The 18,843-nt window shown below is 44.9% G+C and overlaps 1 protein-coding gene across 1 annotated transcript in view; it reads right to left on the reverse strand.

Annotated features, from left to right (window-relative positions):
• Positions 1–18,094, reverse strand: part of Ccdc80 (coiled-coil domain containing 80) — a 34,250-nt gene extending 16,156 nt beyond the window's left edge. Inside the window, exons 1-3 of the mRNA XM_045147055.1 lie at positions 17,131–18,094; positions 14,813–16,716; positions 5,341–5,497 (exon numbers count right to left, since the gene is read on the reverse strand). Coding sequence (XP_045002990.1) covers positions 5,341–5,497; positions 14,813–16,705 — 2,050 coding nt within the window. The 5' untranslated portion in view covers positions 16,706–16,716; positions 17,131–18,094. The remainder of the gene's footprint in view (positions 1–5,340; positions 5,498–14,812; positions 16,717–17,130) is intronic.
• Positions 18,095–18,843: the final 749 nt, after the last annotated feature.

Here is an 18,843-nt window from a genome sequence, read left to right on the forward strand (position 1 = left end):
AGCCTGGTGTGGTGGCGCACGCCTTTAATCCCAGCACTCAGGAGGCAGAGGTAGGAGTATCACCGTGAGTTCAAGGCCACCCTGAGACTAATAATGAAGTCCAGTTCAGCCAGGGTTAGAGTAAAATCCCTGCCTAAAAAAAAAAAAAAAAAAAAAAAAGGAAGGAAGAAAAGTATATGCTTGCGAGGAAAAATCTTCAAGAAACATTTTTTTACTAAGAAAAAAGCACAGCCAGGTGTAGTGGTACACATCTGTAATCATGCCACTCAGGAGGCTGAGGCAGGAGGATGGCATGTTTAAGGCCAACCTGGTCTGTAGAGCAAATTCTATGATAGGATAGATAACTTAGTGGACCCTGTTTAAAAAATAAAAAAAATCCCCCTTAAAAAATAGGAGAAAATATAAATGTAAATAATAATACATATGTGTATATATGTAGATGTCTATATAACGCTATATTTTCTGTAAAAGAAAAATCAGTATTTGATTTAATCTGCCCTTGCATAAGATGCACTAAGTGAATCAAAAAGGAACCTCTTATTGCCCACAGATAGCAGGGGATAACAGGGCAAAAGGGTTAGTAATGCATTCAAGATTTGCCTATGTGTACCTGCTAATATAAATAAAACATAATTATTACTTATGGGAAAAGAAGTTAAAGGTTAAAATACCTTTGTATACTCCTCACCTAGCCAAAAAAAAAAAAAAAAATCCTATTCATTTGCCAAGGCTTCCATTAGTCAGTTCAAATTTCCTTTTTTTTTTTTTTTTTTTTTTTTTGGTTTTTTGAGGTAAGGTCTCACTCTGGCCCAGGCTGCACTAGAATTCACTATGTAGTCTCAGGGTGGCCTCGAACCCATGCGATCCTCCTACCTCTGCCTCCCAAGTGCTGGGATTAAAGACGTGTGCCACCACGCCTGGCTAAAATTTTTTAATATAATATTTTCTCTGATGATGACAGTTGTAAGAGCTTAACTTCTTTTTTTATACACATATATGTGCATAATTTGTTCACACTTTTTATTAACATTTTCCATGATTTAAAAAATATCCCATGGTAATACCCTCCCTCCCCCCCACCCTGCACTTTCCCCTTTAAAATTCCATTCTCCATCATATTACCTCCCATGTGTATAATTTAAATTTAGGTTTCCCATATGAGAGAAAATATGTGAAATTTATCATTCTAAAATCAGCTTATTTCACTTAACATAATGATTTCCACTTGCATCCATTTCCCTGCAAATATCATGGTTTCATTTTTTCTTAGTGGCTGCATAAAATTCTGCTGTGCATATATGCGCCACACACACACTTCCCTCATCCACTCATCTGCTGGCGAGGAAAAGCTTATCTTGCTACTGCATTCACCAAACACCTGTTTTGCACATGTTCCTTCAGTACTTTACACCCCTTCATTATCAGGGTTGACACACATGATGCCAGAGGGGGGAGGTCGGATCCGCCAACAGGCAGTAGGCGGTCGGCTCCGTATCCTGTCTAGACCCATTGGTAGTGCCTGACCGTCAGACTGCATAATACAAAGGGGCATCTGGACAGCGTATGGGCCATTCACCCGCCTCTCTTCCCTGCTCAGAGCAGTAGGGCCTCGAGAACACAGCTTCCAGACACTGCCACTTCACCACCGAAGAAAAGAGCTGTTGGGGGCAATTTTTCAGGACTATCAAAGGGAAGCAGGAATTTTGGATTTTCATAGATCCTGATGACTTTTTTGTCTTCTCCATAAAAATATAATTCTCTCCATTGAGATCATAGCCGAAAAACATTTTAGGCTGGAATGTCAAGTTAATTCATCCAAGTGTATCCCTCAAATAATTTATTTACACTGTGCTCTCTTATATTTCACCTCCTATATAAGAATATATTCTTATATTCTACTTTTATTAGCTTTTAATTTTTTTTTCGAGGTAGGGTCTTGCTTTAGCCAAGGCTGACCTGAAATTAACTATGTAGTCTCAGGATGACCTCGAACTCATGGCAATCCTCCTACCCCTGTCTCCCAAGTGCTGAGATTAAAGTGCATGCCACCACACCCAGCTAAATTTCTTTTTTTAATCAATTTTCCTCTAACTCCTTGAAAAGAAATATTCAAGTTCTTAATTTAGGGATCAAATGCCAATGTAAAATATTTTTCATGTCTATATTTTGCTAGGAAAAAGAGCTGCTTGCTGTGTCCTATCCTTTTAGTTCTGTTTTCATTCTTTAATAAAGTACTGTTAACTAGCAACTTCTTCCTGAAAAACTTGTCTAGATCTGTTTACTTAATTTTTTTTTATTTATTTGAGAGTGACAGACACAGAGAGAAAGACAGATAGAGGGAGAGAGAGAATGGGCACGCCAGGGCTTCCAGCCTCTGCAAACGAACTCCAGACGCGTGCGCCCCCTTGTGCATCTGGCTAACGTGGGACCTGGGGAACCAAGCCTCGAACCGGGATCCTTAGGCTTCACAGGCAAGCGCTTAACCGCTAAGCCATCTCTCCAGCCCCTGTTTACTTAAAATATTCCTCAAATTCTTATACGTAGTGCCATTTAAGTACCACTAACAACAAAGGATGTCTTTATTAGTCTGTATGAAGCTCTCAGGCACAATATACGCCATGTTATAAAAACCAGATGGGCGTTGGAATTTGCCCAAATGTAGGTGACTTTCTTTAGACGTAGGTCTGAAACCTTCAGGTAAGTTTCCTGGTGGCTGTAGGCCCATCATAGATGATCCAACTACATTTAGGAAGACAAACCAGCCGGGGAGCACTACCCACACACTAGCTGGATAGGCATTGGCTTTCAAAGCTCAGTGAAAGGCCTGGAAAAGTGTAGAGTGCTTGGTTTATTTTTAGGGAAAAGTAAGGCCATCAGATAGATTTCCAGCTGAAAATCTTACAAGACCAGTGTTTGGTTCACTGAGACCATGGCTCAGGCCAATTCTTATTTTCCCATGGCTGACTCCCAGCCCTGGCCGAAAGTATTCAGACTTTCCCATAAGGGTAACCTGGGACACAACATAAGGAGAGAAAAGCCTTCCAGGAATTAGATAAGAAACAAAGGAAAGTCCTGCCCACTCCAAATCAGGTTCCCACTGTCACTCAGGGAGGCAAAAATGCGAATCACAATACTCTAGTTCCAAAAAGTCAGGGAGGGGGACAAAATAAAACACTTCAGCACTTTACAGTTCATATTCAATCCAGATGTCCAGAAAATAGCAGGATTGTGCTACACATTTGCCAAGGCAGCACCAGATGTTTATAATAGGACCAAACAGAGATGGGGGTAGGAGATGTAATGACTTTTCCAAACACCTCTGAACTAAGAACTAGAGCCACTGTGGGAGAGGTGGTGGCCGGCGCACCGGGCACTGGGAACACCTGGCCTGGGGGACTCTCCTCCAGCTAGCAGCAGCCCTTCCTCTGCACATCTGGAGGACAGTGAAGACCACTGGGTCACGCTACTATACGCAGCTCCAGGAAACAAATGGCTTGAATCCCTGCTAGCCACGAAATATGGCTTGATGGCATTTGTATTTGGGACTCTTTTTTTCCTTTTATCACCAAGAGTAGTAATGCAGTCTAACCCACTTGAGACGGTTCATGAATCAACCTTCGACCATTCAAAAGAAAGCAATTGTAGTTATTTTGTCACTAGAGGTACTCTTGTGAGAAACTGTCAATCTGCAGACAGCTGCCAGATCAAGTGCTGGAGATGAGGTCTCACATTAAGTATTCCAATGACGACACTTCAAACAATGCACAATTTTGGCTGCAGGGATGGCTTAGCAGTTAAGGTGTTTGCCTGCAAAGCCAAAGGACCCAGGTTCTATTCCCCAGGACCTACATTAGCTAGATGTACAAGGGGGCACATGTGCCTGGAGTTCATTTGCAGTGGCTGGAAGCCCTGGTGGGCCCATTCTCTCTCTCTCTCCCTCTTTCTCTGTTAAATAAATTAAGAAAAAAATTAAATATCTTTAAAAATGCACAATTTAGAAAGCTAGTTCATACTTGAATCAAGTCATCATGGAATAATTACTGACAGATGCATTCATTTTCACCAAGATCATAGGTCAGAAAAATCTATGAGCTGTGTTACTGAGTGAAAAATGTTAGTAGGGAAAATATTTTTACATTCTTTCAGATATTTCCAGAAGATAAACATTCATGAAAATATGGAAAAAATTATGCAAATAATGAAATGAGAATAAAAAAATTGTTATAATTAGCCAGGCGTGGTGGCGCACGCCTTTAATCTTAGCATTTGGGAGGCAGAGGTAGGATTGCCATGAGTTCAAGGCCACCCTGAGACGACAGAGTGAATTCCAGGTCAGCCTGAGCTAAAGTGAAACCCTACCTCAAAAAACAAATAAATAAATTGTTATAATTAAACAAAGGCACAAAATAAATGTAAAGAAAAGGTCTTAAAAATAAAGTTTTCGAGCCGGGCGTGGTGGCACACGCCTTTAATCCCAGCACTTGGGAGGCAGAGGTAGGAGGATTGCTGAGAGTTCGAGGCCACCCTGAGACTATATAGTGAATTCCAGGTCAGCCTGAGCCAGAGTGAGACCCTACCTCGAAAAACAAAACAAACAAACAAAAAATAACAATAATAAAATAAATAAATAAAGTTTTAGAGACACCATTAGAGAAGACACTTTTGGGTCAGATTCTGGCCTTCTGAATCAAGGGGAGTCTTGCAACACAACCTGAGGACTGCAACAATCAGACTGCAGATACCCATGGCTGAGCCACATGATCTAGCGGCCCACACGCATCATTAATGTGAAACATTGTGAAAGCTCGAAACCCATCCCTTTTTGTCTACTCTCCAAAAGGTTTTGGGTGCAATTCAACCCATATTTTCAGTGACTTTTCATTTAGCTTAACAGTTTCTCTCAACCCTAGTTAATTCCCTGTCCTGGCTTGCCAGTGTGCAACAGTCTGACGGGTCCCCATGCATGTGAGTCACCTGCAGGCCTGTTGGACTGTGCTGCTCACGGGCAAGAAGATTCGGGGCCCAGGAGAAAGGGGCTGGATACTCTGATTCCCTCCAACCCCTAGTGTATTGCTCTCCTCAATTTGTCCTTACAGATTTTCAGGCAAGAAGAGAGTAACGTGCATATTTTTCATATTAAAGTTCAGGATACTGAAGCCAGAACCCTCTTAACATGGTTGGGTCAAGAGATAGGCTAGCTCATCTCTTTTTACAACACCTCGTGGGCCCTCGAAACATCTGAGGGATCCTTTGGACTACCCCCAAAGACCTCTCCCGTGACATGTGTCCCACCTTAGATACTGAGAGGAAAGGTGCAATAATTAAAATGTGTCAGAGAACCTAGCTGGAAGTGGTCAATTTTCATGGTACTGTTGTTGACCGGGCCAAAGATGGTGATCACAGACAGCTTCCTGGTGGCCATCTTACAGAAGCTTTCCAGATACTCATCTCGCTGCTGCACGTACATGCTGTTCTCAGCCTTGGGAGCGGTGATGAGCTGCAGGCGGGGAGAACGAGCAAACATTAGTACATCGTGCTAGATTCGCACTGAGGCCGAGCTTAGAGCTGACCGGAGGAGAGATGCCTAAATAACGCTCTGCTCTCTTAGAGCCTCGTCCATATAATCAATGCCAAAAAAACCACATTTGTACAGGCTTATTAAAAAATAGTAACTCAGAAGCTAGGCGTGGTGGTGCACGCCTTTAATCCTAGCACTGCGGGGGGTGGGGGAGGCAGATGTAGGAAGATCACTGTGAGTTCGAAGCCATCCTGAGACTATGTAGTGAATTTCAAGTCAGCCTGAGCTAGAGTGTGACCCTGCCTCAGAAAACCAAAAAAAAAAAAAAAAAAGTAACTCCAGCTGGAGAGATGGCTTAGCGGTTAAGGCGTTTGCCTGCAAAGCCAAAGGACCTCGGTTTGATTCCCCCCAGGACCCACATAAGCCAGATGCCTAGTGGGCCTATGCGTCTGGAGTTCATTTGCAGTGGCTGGAGGACCTGGTGAGCCCATTCTCTCTCACTCTCTCTCAAATAAATACATAACAATAAAGTTTAAAAAAAAACAGTAACTCTAAGAAAGCTGGGCGTGGTGGTGCACGCCTTTAATCCCAGCACTCGGCAGGCAGAGTAGGAGGATTGCCATGAGTTCAAGGCCATCCTGAGACTACAGAGTGAATTCCAGGTCAGCATGGGCTAGAGTGAGACCCTACCTCGAAAAGCCAAAAAACAAACCTCAAATCTCCAAATAGCTTTCTACTCACTTCTTTTATTTACCTTCATTATATCTCAGTTTTCTATTTGTAAACTTCATACAAGAATTTTCCATCTTTCCCAATTCTGTTGTGACTATTGCATCAATTTTTGGCATGCAATAATTATCTGCCTTCCCTCATTGTGATCTTCATTATCCTAATTGGCTAATGATATACTTCTTAATTCAGTGGTTACATTTTTTCCATACTCCACAGTGTTGTGAGAGCTTCATTGTCAGGCTTTTTGGATTGTTACTTAGAACTTTTATGAAGCAACCTTGCAGAAAATTTTTATGATGACCTTTTAGCCTATATTTTTTGCCACATAGATAATATATATATCATCACACTGGACCTGCCTAGGTGGCTTTTGATCTTGGAGTCCTTCTTCCAAACCAAGATGGTTTTAACTGTTATAGTTTAGATTTCTCTGTAAGCCAGACCTGGAATTTTTCTTCAGAACCCTGTTTTATCTTTTCTTTTTGACTCCTAACTTCCTCTTGGGAAAAAGATAGAGGTGCTTAGAGCTATTTCAATCACTAACTATTTGAGAAACTATTTTTCATTGTTTTGGCTAAGGTAAAGATGCTTCAGGTTTTTTTGTTTGGCTTTTTTTTTTGGTACTCTCTCTGTCACTTTCATATGGCTAACATAAAAGCTTCTTGACTCCCTTGATTATTTTAGTTGCCTTTTTAAGCTTCTCAATGTCACAGCTAGCTTTTCCTGAGCTGAACTGTTTCCTACACTCCACAAATGGCCAGCATGATGCTGGTCACTGTGGAGGTGGGAGGATATTCTGATGACCATCAGGACCTTTTTGATTTCTTATAGCCAAAGGAGCTCTTGGGGCTGATGTTTGCAATGAATATGATCCATTCACCCTTTGTTGACTTGCCTCTGGGCTTTTGAGGCAGGCCTTTATAATTTTTTTCCTATAAGCAATTTCTTGCATTTTGCCATATTTAAATGTATCAGCTACTTTTTTATTTACTTGCCTCAGATTATAAACTATTCCAAAACTCTGGTCTATTAGTTTAGCGTATTTCACAGTTTAATATATGATCCCCATGCTAGAAACTCTTCCAAATGTTTTATCAAAATGAACCAGCCCTAAATTGACCTTACTGTTTATTTTCATCTGTCAGAGTTGTTTATTGCTACCTGCAGGCTTTCCCTGTCAGGAGTCTCTTTGAGCAAATACTCTCCCTTAAGGAAATTAAAATGTATTTAACAGCCTTGGACTAGAATATTAGCAAAGTTTTTCTGGGATAAACTTTTTTTGATTTTTATTTTATTTCCCCGATTGTTATTTATTTTAAATAGACATATTCTAATTCATTTTTAATTGTATGCTTATATGCCAGTTCACATTGATGTGGTGGGTGGCCAGGAAATGTTTGCTTTAGAAGTGTAATTGCTAAGTGAAAAATAATAAAATTTCCCAGTTTATTCATCGATTCTCACTTAGCCTTAAGAAAAAAAAAAAATGGGGCTGGAGAGATAGCTTAGCTGTTAAGGTGCTTGCCTGCATAGCCTAAGGACCCAGGTTCAATTCCCCAATACCCACATAAGCCAGATGCTTGAGGCCCTGGTGCACCCATTCTCTATCTCCCCCCTTTCTCTCTCTCTCTTTCTCAGCAAATAAATAAAAAAATTTTAAAAATGAAATGGTTCTAAAAATATAGGGTAGTCACATTTGTGGTCTATTAATGTGTTTTCAATGAGCAATATGGGTTTTGAAATAAATGACAGATGGCAGATAATTTTCAAGGTTTATAATTTTTAAAAGTTATTTAAAAATTTAAATGTTTATTTTACTTATTTGTATACCCAGAGAAAGAGATGGACAGAAGACAGAATATAGAAAGAGAGAGAGAGAGGGAGAATATGGGCATACCAGGGCCTCTAGCCTCTGCAAACGAACTCCAGACGCGTGCGCCTCTGGCTTTACATGAGTACTAGGAAATCAAACCTGGGTCCTTAGGTTTTTACACACAAGTGCCTCAACCACTGGGCCATCTCTCTAGCCCTAAAGGTGTGTTTTAACTTGGCATATTTTAGGTTTTGCTTTCTTGGTTCATTTTTGCTCATATACAAAATGTCTTTTTAAGTAAGAACATAAAGTGGTGAAAAGAAAGGTAAGAGAAGATGATGTGCTATTAATAATTTTGGACTAAGGGACCCTACTTATAACCTGCTTAGAGGGGATTCTAGGCCAGCACTCCATATTATGCATGATGAATCGTTTCTGGCCTCTATAACTTCAAATCGATACACAGACTTCAATTTATTGCCTCATTCTTTGTCATGATAGGCCCTGATGCAACCAGATTTTAAGAGTTCTCAAAGCGTCCTCCAGTCTTCTCCCCCTGGGCATGTATAATTAAGAATTCCAGACAGGATATAATCACAGACACAGCACACAGTAGTGTTGGGCCATGAATACCCAGCAGAAATCTCCAGTAAATAAAATCCTCGGGGACTCATGTCACCTCATGCTTTTGCTAAAGGTGCCTTAACCCACCAGTGATGTGACCTTCATTGAGTGTGACTCACTTCCCGGCTTCCGGACCTTTCAGGACTGTGCTCCCAAGCCTCTCTTGCAAATGTTCTTTCTATTCCTCCCTTTCATGAAGGCTTGGCCATCCCTTCCCCATCACTAGACGTGTCTAAATTGTGCAAAGAGGGAACTTTGAGCAGAGAGGAACGGAGGAAGGGGAAATCCAGTAAAAGTAGGAGCAATGGCGTTTTTGTTGTAGTTCAACCCCTGGCCAGCCTGCAGCCTTAACAAAGCCGTCATGACCCTCACTTTTGGCAGCTTCACCATGCAACAACCTCTGTGCCAACACCATAAAGTTGCAGGAAATTAGCAATATGTACACATACCTCTCGGGGCTGTGGCCCCAAGCGCACTTGTGTCTGTTGCCTCTGATTAGTTCATCCATTATACTTTCTCTGTCACCCCTTCCAGCTTCCTACACCCACCCCACGACCTTATGTCAGCTACTTCTTCTCCTTTTTTAAAAAAACTTTTTCGTTTAGTTTTATTTATTAATTTGATAGTGACAGACACAGAGAGAAAGGCAGATGGAGAGAGAGGGAATTGGCGCACCAGGGCCTCCAGCCATTGCAAACAAACACCAGACGTGTGCGCCCCCTTGTGCATCTGCTAACGTGTGACCTGGGGAATGGAGCCTCGAACCCAGGTCCTTAGGCTGCACAGGCAAGTGCTTAACTGCTAAGTCACCTCTCCAGCCCTACTTCCTCTTCTTAATTAGAGTCCAGATGCATCTCCTTTATGGTTCATGAGTTCAAATGGTGAAAGCATGCCTGCTGGCTGGTCCATATGCCTCATGATACAGATTTCAATCCATCTGGAGAGGAAGGGTATGCTGGAACATGGGGACGCCTGGGTATGATTTTATAGGCCCAGCCCAAAAAACAGTTGGAAAGCCCTTCTGCCTGTCACATTTATCTGCTCCTCAGAGTTAGCAAGGAGAAAACAGAGGTGCTGATCACCTGACACACTGCAGGGGCCCTATCCTTGTATATTGACATCCCCATCACTGTTCTTCTCCATCTCGGCAGCATTAGAAACAGAATTTAAAATGCAAACCACTTCCAGTCTCCTCTTCCCAAAAGCAGCATCAGAGGACTAAGTCCTCAGTGAAAACCGCTTGTCAGCTATCTGGTCTCTTTCCAGCGTGGTGGCAGTAAATAAGGCAGGTGTCATGACTTTGATATCAAATTGTGATCCTATTCATGGTTCTGTCCTGATGGGTACATTGGTTCAGTGAGCCTCAGGAGAGAGGAAAGCCTGGATGCATAAGTAAAGGGAGTGAATGGGAATGTGAAGAAGTTGGAGGAAGGCATTTTAAGCCTCAGATTATTCTAAATACCGTGTAAGGCTCAAACACTAGATTTTTACATGATTCCAGAAAATAGCTTTCAAGCTAGTAGTCTGCAGTGTAAAACAGAGCCTTAAATCCCCTTCTAAAATTAAATCAAATAAGTGGGTTGCCATCCCAATATCCAGGCCTTGGAAGCAATGCTGCAAATATTAACCTACTGAAATGACAGGAGACTCAGATGCCAAATGGAGCTGAAAGTTGCACTTGAACTTATGCCATTCAGAAAGCTGAGCTCCCTTGGTAACTGACAAACAGGTAGACCTCAAAGCACCAAATGATGGCTTGTCAGTTATCCTCCACACAGTCCAATGCGTTTTGTGATAAACACTATACCTACACTCTCAGCGGAGTCAGCCCCAAACAGACAGCAAGCCATCTGAAGGAGTGGGTGAGTGGATTGCGTTTATCCTTCTCCACAGACTGTCTGGAAAGCCAGACTTGAGCTGGGCAGGAATTGCTCAGAAACTCCACCTAAAATCGTGACAATGTCTGTGTCTTGCCACTTATTTTGGGAACTCAGAGTTCAAAATGATGTTTTAAACCTTCATATTTATGAACCAACTGGGTGATTCTCTAATTTCTTTTTCACCCTTATGACATGGGAAGATCATATACAATGGAAGACAGAAGGAAGTGTGACTCAGCTTTGAATTTTAAATTTTATTTTGTTCATTTTTATTTATTTATTTGAGAGTGACAGAGAGAGAGAGAGAGAGAGAGAGAGAGAGAAAGAGGCAGATAGAGAGAGAATGGGTGCACCAGGGCTCCCAGCCACTGCAAATGAACTCCATATGTGTGTGCCCCCTTGTACATCTGGCTAACGTGGGTCCTGGGGAATCGAGCCTTGAACCAGGGTCCTTAGGCTTCATAGGCAAGCGCTTAACCGCTAAACCATCTCTCCAGCCCAGCTTTGAACTTTAAACTCAAACAAAAGTGAGTTCTAATATCTTAAACAATCTAAGCTTTGGTTTTCTATCTGTAAAATGGAGCCAATAGATCATTCTTCATAGGATGATTGTTAGAATGAAACCATGGCTTCAGCAATGCACCTTGCATACAGAGTGTGCCTTTTAAAAATATTTTTAAAATTTATTTTAATTTATTTGTTTATTTGACAGAGAAAGAGGGAGAGAGAGAGATAAAGAGAGAATGGGCACACCAGGGCCTCCAGCCACGGCAAATGAACTCCAGATGTGTGTGCCCCCTTGAGCATGTGGCTAATGTGGGTACTGGAGAATCAAACCCGGGTCTTTTGGCTTTTCAGACAAACGCCTTAACTACTAAGCCATCCCTCCAGCCCATACATCATGCCTTTTTGACTGGCTAAGAGACAAGGGCTTGAAGGATTGAACTCTGGTCTACAAACAGGACATGCTGTTACATGTTGTAACCTGCACAAGACCCATAGAGCGCTGGGTCCATCAGCGTTTCAGCATGGATGGTGGAGGAGGGCAGGCGGCCTCCATCCTTCCCTAAGGAGTTACAGGCAGCTCGTGCTGGTTGGGGGAGTAGGAAACATTTTCTGCAGTGGTGTAGCCACTGGCGGGGCTCATGTGCTCTGGTAAATAACCCCCCCCCCAACACACACACCCCTGCGTTCATGCTGGCAACCATAATTAAACTCAGTAAGTTACACCCACACATAGGAAGAAAGGATATCAGAGTAAAAGAGGGACAAACAGAGAAGAATCAGGGGTTCAGCTGAAGAAGGGGGCTAAGAGAATGTAATGGGAGGGGGTTGTGATTGAAATACACTGTATATATATCTATATAGAAGCATTTGTCCAACCACCACTTACTACAGTCGTTGCCAGGGTTTCTATAAGTAATTGGTTAAATGGTAGTTATGTGATGTTTTCACATCTAAAGAACTGGATAAATGAATGCAAAGCACCAGGGGCTGCACAATAAATTAGAGCCAGAGATTAAGTTACTGAAAAGCTGGAGAGATGAGCCAACAAGCCTGCCCCGTTTCTTGGACTGCAAGCCTGCTCCTAGTTTCAGTACACCGGGTTAAGTTGAGGCCAGTTAGAAATAAATGTTCCCAGCCATCCTTGGACAGCTCAAGACCGCTCAGCTTTAATGAATATTAATTGAATCACGAAGCTTCCTGAATAACATCAGCAGAGTTTGATGGAAAAAGTTAGTGGAAAGGGGATTAATTGCACCAGTAATGACTTTCACCCAGAAACCCTAGTCTCCTCCCTGTCTGCTGAAGGTTGTTATGTTTTGTTTGTATATCATGTTAATTTTAACTGGTCTTTTCTGATCTATTCTCTTTTCATACATCATTAGCTCTTCACAAAGCACATCTGTGATATGATCATCAGCTGGTCACACACAGGATCCTGTTGGGTTTTTTATTTTTTTTTTCTGTCTAATAACAAACCTGATTCTCTGGCTAGTTCCAAAGAGCCAACACTGCCAGGAGCAATTCCAGCTGGTTTCTGTTTCGCCTCATATGACATCAGCAGAGGCTGTCCTTTGAGCTTCATTTGCTAGCAATTTATGACCAGGGGTACTGTTAAAAGCAGAAAATCCCCAGCCGGGCACTCAGATCCCTAACTGAGGGAATGGAGAGAAGGCAGAAGAAATTGAAAGCAAGGCTAACATCAGGGGTAGAGAATTGAAAACTCTTTAACATGTCTTCACCAGCTAGGGGCAATGGGTTGTATTTGCCAGATGGGTGCACAATTACAGCCTTGACATCTTACCCTTGATTACTTTTTTCTCTGCCTAAAACTTTCGCCTGCTTTGTTGACTAAATGGACAGAACTGTATGAGCATTGGGGTGGTGGGCGGTGGGAGGGGGCTACAACACAGAGTCCCCAGGTACTCAAGAGGAAATCAATGCAGCTCGGGGGCAACGCTGTCATGCCTTAAAGAGAGCAGTTGCCCCCGTTTGAACAAATGTCTAGGTGAGTTTAGAATCAGTGATTCTTTTGGTTCTAATTGGAACACTTCCATTTTCGTTCATGGACTCTGGGAACAATCAAGATGCTGATAGACTCCTTTAACGAATAGCCTACCATCTGATAACCTAATAGTAAAAATTGTAGCAATATACCAAAGGTACAGGATAACACACACACACACACACACACACACACACACACACACTCACTTACTTAGGATCAACCAGAACTTGGGCTCTGTTCTAATCTATAGCTCCATTGTTAATGGCTATAGGGCTAAAGAGTTTGCAATGTGCTCCACCCAGAATAAGCACCACAAAGATTTTTACATTCCAATATACATTTAAGAAGTTTCATTTAGTGAAACCAGTAAAGATACACAGTCACCAGAGTCCCTGTGCTCAGGTATGAATCCAAATTTAGGCCAAGATTAGGAAAATCTAGAAGATTCTCTGAGAAATGCCTTAAGAGAAGAGCACCTATTCTCTTCTGCAGGGCAAACAGTAGGCATGGGAGGAAGCTCGTGCCCTTCGTAGGAGGGGCATTGTCACAGTGGCCTGACATGGTCCAGGTATCAGAGAAAAGCATTCCAGGTTCACACCGCCCAATATTACTTGTTACATGATTACAGTGGCAGCCTGGTGTTAATGGGTGGCATTAAAAAGCCAAGAGAAAAAGTCTTGGAGGAGCACTAAAAGATGGAAGGGGAGATGTGGATAAAAGAAGGAACTAATTTCATGTGGCTGACGACACATTTAGGATGAATTTATTCTTGCTCAAGTCCTTCTTTAGTTTCCCATAGATTCTGTTTCCATCTTATAGCTCATAGCAAGTTCCTGGGGTAAATCCATCCCTTGCTCAACACTCAACAGTATTCAGAATGTGGGACAAGGCAGAAGAGGGGGCAGCTTACTTCCTGTTCCACCATGTGTGCACACACACATCCATTGGGTGCAGCCTCGGGGAAAACTGACAGCTGACTCCAGATTCTGAAGCATCTCTAGGGTACCAGAAACTAGAGCAATCAACTCAGCTCCCCACCCTTCAACTCCATGGATCTTCCTGGTAAGTCGGGCAGTGATGGAGGAGGCAGCCTTCACGGGGTGAAGATGTCTGCCCACTGGTTTTATGTGTTCATGAGGGTCACACCAGCCAGGACCCTTCCTCGCTCCCATTCAGCCCTGCTCTCCATCCACACAGCCTTACTGCCCTATGAGGCTTCTGGTGTTTACAGAGACCTGATTAGGAAGAAAGGAACTCCATGCTTCCAGTTCCTCAGTTCTAATAGAGAAAGACAGAAATGCCACTTGTGAGTTGGAACTATAGCCAGTGCATTCATTCTATTTGGGGCACTCCTTCATTCTTTCTATTCTTTGAACCTGGTAAAAGGGGGGTGTGTCCTAATATATGCCTTGGAAGGGAGGAGGAGGAACAGAGGTGGTACCTGCCAGGTTTGGAAGGAGCTGACAAAGTGTCCCCCTCAGGTCTAGAGTCTTCAGTCACAGACTCTGTCACTTAGGGCTGTGGCAGATGTCACAGATAATCAAAATGGAAAAGAGCTACTGGTCTACCCGTTCCATCTAACCCAACCTGACTGACGTTCCTGACATGGGGTTGGGGGCAGTCTCAACCCCTGCTTGACATCCAGAGTGTAAATTTATAAACCTTCAGGAAAAACACAACTGTGACCTGCTTCGTCCCACAGAACACCACCAAGGAGAACGGAGATCACTTACCAGTAGTCTTCTTTTACCCTCGAAAGACCCGAGCAGGTCACTGACTGACTTCTTGGGGCTTGGAGCCAGATGTTTCGCGGTGGGCTTCGGATAGCCATCCTGCTCTGTTTTACCTGCCTTCTTCTTCTTCTTCTTCTTCTCCTTCTCCTGTTTGCTCTTCTTCTCAGCCTTCCTCATTTGCTTCTCACTCTTGAGTAGCTTGTCTGGTTTCTCATTCTTGCCCTTCTTTTTCTTCTCTTTCTCGGGGTTCTCCAGCTTTCCACGCTTTTTTGACTCCTTCGCACTTTGGGAGGGCACGTTGCCCACCCGAAGCTCCTCCTCCAGCTGCGAGGCAGTAGGCCTGCTGAGCTCCTCTTTATCCTCACACTCATTGCTAAGGACTTTGTCCTGGGTCTTCTTTTTGGGGAGTTTCTTTGCTGCTTTGTGAGGGCCCAGCACCACACTCGGGTCCTGAGGTCCAGGTCCTCGCCTGTCTGTGTGGTTGTCCCGGAAACGGCCCGGGCCAGTGGTTCTTATACTGGGATCCCAGACGGTAGTGGGAGGGACAGATGTGAAGTTCTCAAGGCTGGTGGTCTTGCCGGGCCTCCTGGTGGCCTGGAACCTCTCTTTCTGCTGCTCCTTCCGGGGTGGAGGGTAGAGATGCTCTGAGACTGGGGGTCCCCTGGCAGTGGTCACCTCAGCTGTTGCCGGAAGCCTCTGAGAGATTGAGAAGGAGGGTACCCTGAGGGTCCAGGGTCTCTGCGTGGTTGGGAAGGCAGTAGTGGTTGTAGGTCTTGTGGCTGCTGTTACCACCCGGGACATGGTCCGTGGGGCTGTTGTGGCTGGAGCAGGAGGAAGGGTGGTGGCTCTTGGGGTTGGGGGAGGCGGGGGACTAGCTGTCTTGGTGGTGGCCAGTTTTCTCAGCACCTTCCCCCGAGGCTCTCTGGTTGGGGGAGCCTGTATTCTCCTCAGGTCCTCTTTCCTCCTCTCACTGCCCAGGCCTGGGCTTCTGGCTCCTCCACCACCATCATTGCCCTCTTCCACCACCTGGCCCTCCAGACCCGAGGCCTTGCACTTTTGGACAAAGCCCTTTTGCCTGATTTTCTCAATCCTGCGGATGGGGCCTTGGTCAATGACCTCGTATATGGCCTCCAGCCTGACTGGGTAAGGATAGCGTTCCTCCACCTGCAGCGTCTTCTTCAAGAGCACCATGCCAAATTTGCCCTTTTCCAGCTTCAGGAAACTCATCAGCTTCGGGATAAGGCTGGGGTCCAGGGACTGCTCCAGGATCTGGCCCTCGCTGGTGATTCTCCTTGTCTTGCCCTCTTCTTCACCGGCCTGGTGAAGCAGCACGATCTGCTGGATGTGCCTTTCGGCCAGCTCGCAGTACACGTCGTCCTTCAGGAGGCTCATCATGAGGCGGAAGTAGCCCTCCGAGGCGTGAGGGGCCGAGATCACCCACACTCTGCTCTTGCCTGCAAAGCCAGCCAGGATGTTGGGAGAGCCGGAGCCAGCCGGGAACCGCTGCATTCTCGACCGGGGATTAGACCCTTCATCTCGGACCATCTCACGTGGAGAGCTCCTGCCTGTGGGTCTCAGCTCTGGCTTTAGATGTGTGCTGTCCATGCCCAGGGAGGCTGGCAACATGGTCGGGTGAGCCAGTCTCAACATGGGCACACTTCTCCTTCTTGGGAGAGGCTGGAGATTTGGCTCTTCCAGAGTGGGTTTCTCAATTCTGGGAGACTTCCCTGTGTGCCTCAGAAGCCGAGCTGGTCTGCGGCTGTCTGTAGACACCAAAGGCACTTTCTTCCCTCCGTGGCTCCCTCTATCAGAGGCAGGGGGGCGAGGTTCTGATCCACACACCAGCCACATTGTCATCAACATGGTGAGATGGGGTCCCATTTTCCACATCATTGTGTAATCCACTTGGGGATGCAAGAAGAATCATAATATTAAAAGAGAGAGAAGGGGGAGAGGAAGGAATAAGAAAGAAAATCAGTGAACTGTTAACAGTGCTGGTCATGACCATGGGGACGGGCAAGGAGAAGAAGGTAGAGAAAAAAATAAAAGCAGGAAGAAGGTGAGAAAATGAAAATAGGATGTGATCCCTGCTGCTTTCAAGCTCCTGTGATTGCCGGTGATTAGCAGAGACAGTTACAAGAAGCAGGAAACCCAACAGCGCCCCAGCCAGCTTTGCACTGTTTTAACGACCTCTGGATGCTCCCGAGAAAACGCGGTTGAAAGCCCATTAGTTAAGACAATAATTCACATTTCCTTTCTTAATAAGCAACAGACAAATGAGCAAAACATACCAAAGACAGAAAGGAGTGCACACTTACACGATGGCTCATGGAGATGGAATGCAGAGGGTTTCAGAAGAAACCTGCAGTTTGGTTCCCAGGACACTGCCTTCCCAGCACTTGGTCTCCTCCTCGTAGGTTGAGGGCGAGCAATGCAAAAGGGGTGTGCTGTACTTCCAGCTCGCAAAGCGGCCCGAGGGGCTCAGCCTGCTCTCCACCGAGAGCTGAGTCGTTTTTTGTTTTACCTTCTGAACCAGGGTGATGAGGGACAGGGAGCTGTTCTTGTTCGTCTTCGAATCTCCATTTGTCTGCACTTTTCTCCTGGGTCTTGTGTGTGACAGTCCCTTGTGGCCACACGGAGGTCCCTTCAAGTGGAGTCCTAGCAATTACTGAATCTGGATTTTTTTTCTCCCCTCTGCAGCATTCCAGGACCTTTCTTATCACCCTTTCTCCCACAGTCCTGCCTGCCTGGGAGTCCCTTTGTTTCCCAGCTTAAGAGCACTGGGATTAATAAGTTTTCCAGGCTGAGGGAACAGACGGGAATGTTGGAAAAGAACTCCTCACCTCCCTCCCTGCCTTCCTTTACTTCCCTCCTCCTTTTACTTCTTCCCACCTTCTTTTCCTTCTGCTTCTATTTCTTCTTCCTCATCTGGATTCAGTCCCAGAAATGTCAGGGCTGCCTCAGGTTTGTTCCAAAACCGAACTCCAAACAACAACAGCAGCCTCTGGAAATCAAGGGAACTTTACTAAGAATGCCCCAGATCAGCCAAGCACGCCTCCTTCCCATTCCAGCACATGGAAAGTCGGTGGAGAGTGGCGGAGTGGACTGGCTGAGAAGGGAGAGGGCTGCGCTTTGGGCTGGGGGGACGTTTTGAAACTCTACACATCATCATAAATCACTACAGAACAGGATGACTGAGAAGTTAACCCTTTCCCAGCCAAGCCCTCCTCATGTTGCACTCGGAAAGGGGGGAGAGGTCCTCACATGTCTGCATCTGACTGCTCGGGTCTCCTAGAGGCAGATGCTCGTGTGGGTTAAGGTGCTTGCCTGTGCATATCCAGGCCATAGGCATCTATTTAGGGGTCCACGCGTGCATTTGTATCTCTTTCCCCTTGCCTTATGCTTTTAGTTTGAGGTTGGAAAAGCCCATGGAAAACATGACTAGGTTGTTTTTATATTATGCTAATTGAGGATCATATTACTTGTTCTTGGTCCTCTGTTCTCTGTTGGCATGGAAGGAAGCTGGTAAAAGGTTAGAAATGCAGGCAACAGCTTCTGTCCCCCGACACTGTGGGTGAATATTATATCAGGGAGTGGACATTGTGGACTCCAACATCAGTGCTCCGTGTGTGTGTGTGTGTGTGTGTGTGTGTGTGTGTGTGGTAATATTTGGCTCTCCTGAGGTGTGAAGGTGTCTGGAGGGCTTTAAGCATCCCTTAGAAGTATGCACATGAGGTCCTCCAGAGAAACTGACGACCGAGGTAGCTTTGCTTCCTACCTCCTGGGTGGGTCATCAACACTTCGCTTTTAGTGTGATTCGGAGACGCCTCGGGTTGTGCGGGTATTTCTCCCAATATCGCCAAGTGAATGCTAACTGTTACCAGTGGAAGCGAGTTGGTGTCCTCCGAAGCCTCCTTGTGGGCGAGGCCGTGCTGGGGGCTCCTCTCAGGGGTCAGAACCCGGGCCCTGCTCTCCGCCACCAGCCCCACCTCTCCAGGTCACACTTGACTTTCCTTCGCACAGTCCCCAAG

The sequence above is a fragment of the Jaculus jaculus genome, chromosome 4, assembly GCF_020740685.1.
Source record: "Jaculus jaculus isolate mJacJac1 chromosome 4, mJacJac1.mat.Y.cur, whole genome shotgun sequence".
In the NCBI taxonomy this organism is placed as follows: domain Eukaryota; kingdom Metazoa; phylum Chordata; class Mammalia; order Rodentia; family Dipodidae; genus Jaculus; species Jaculus jaculus.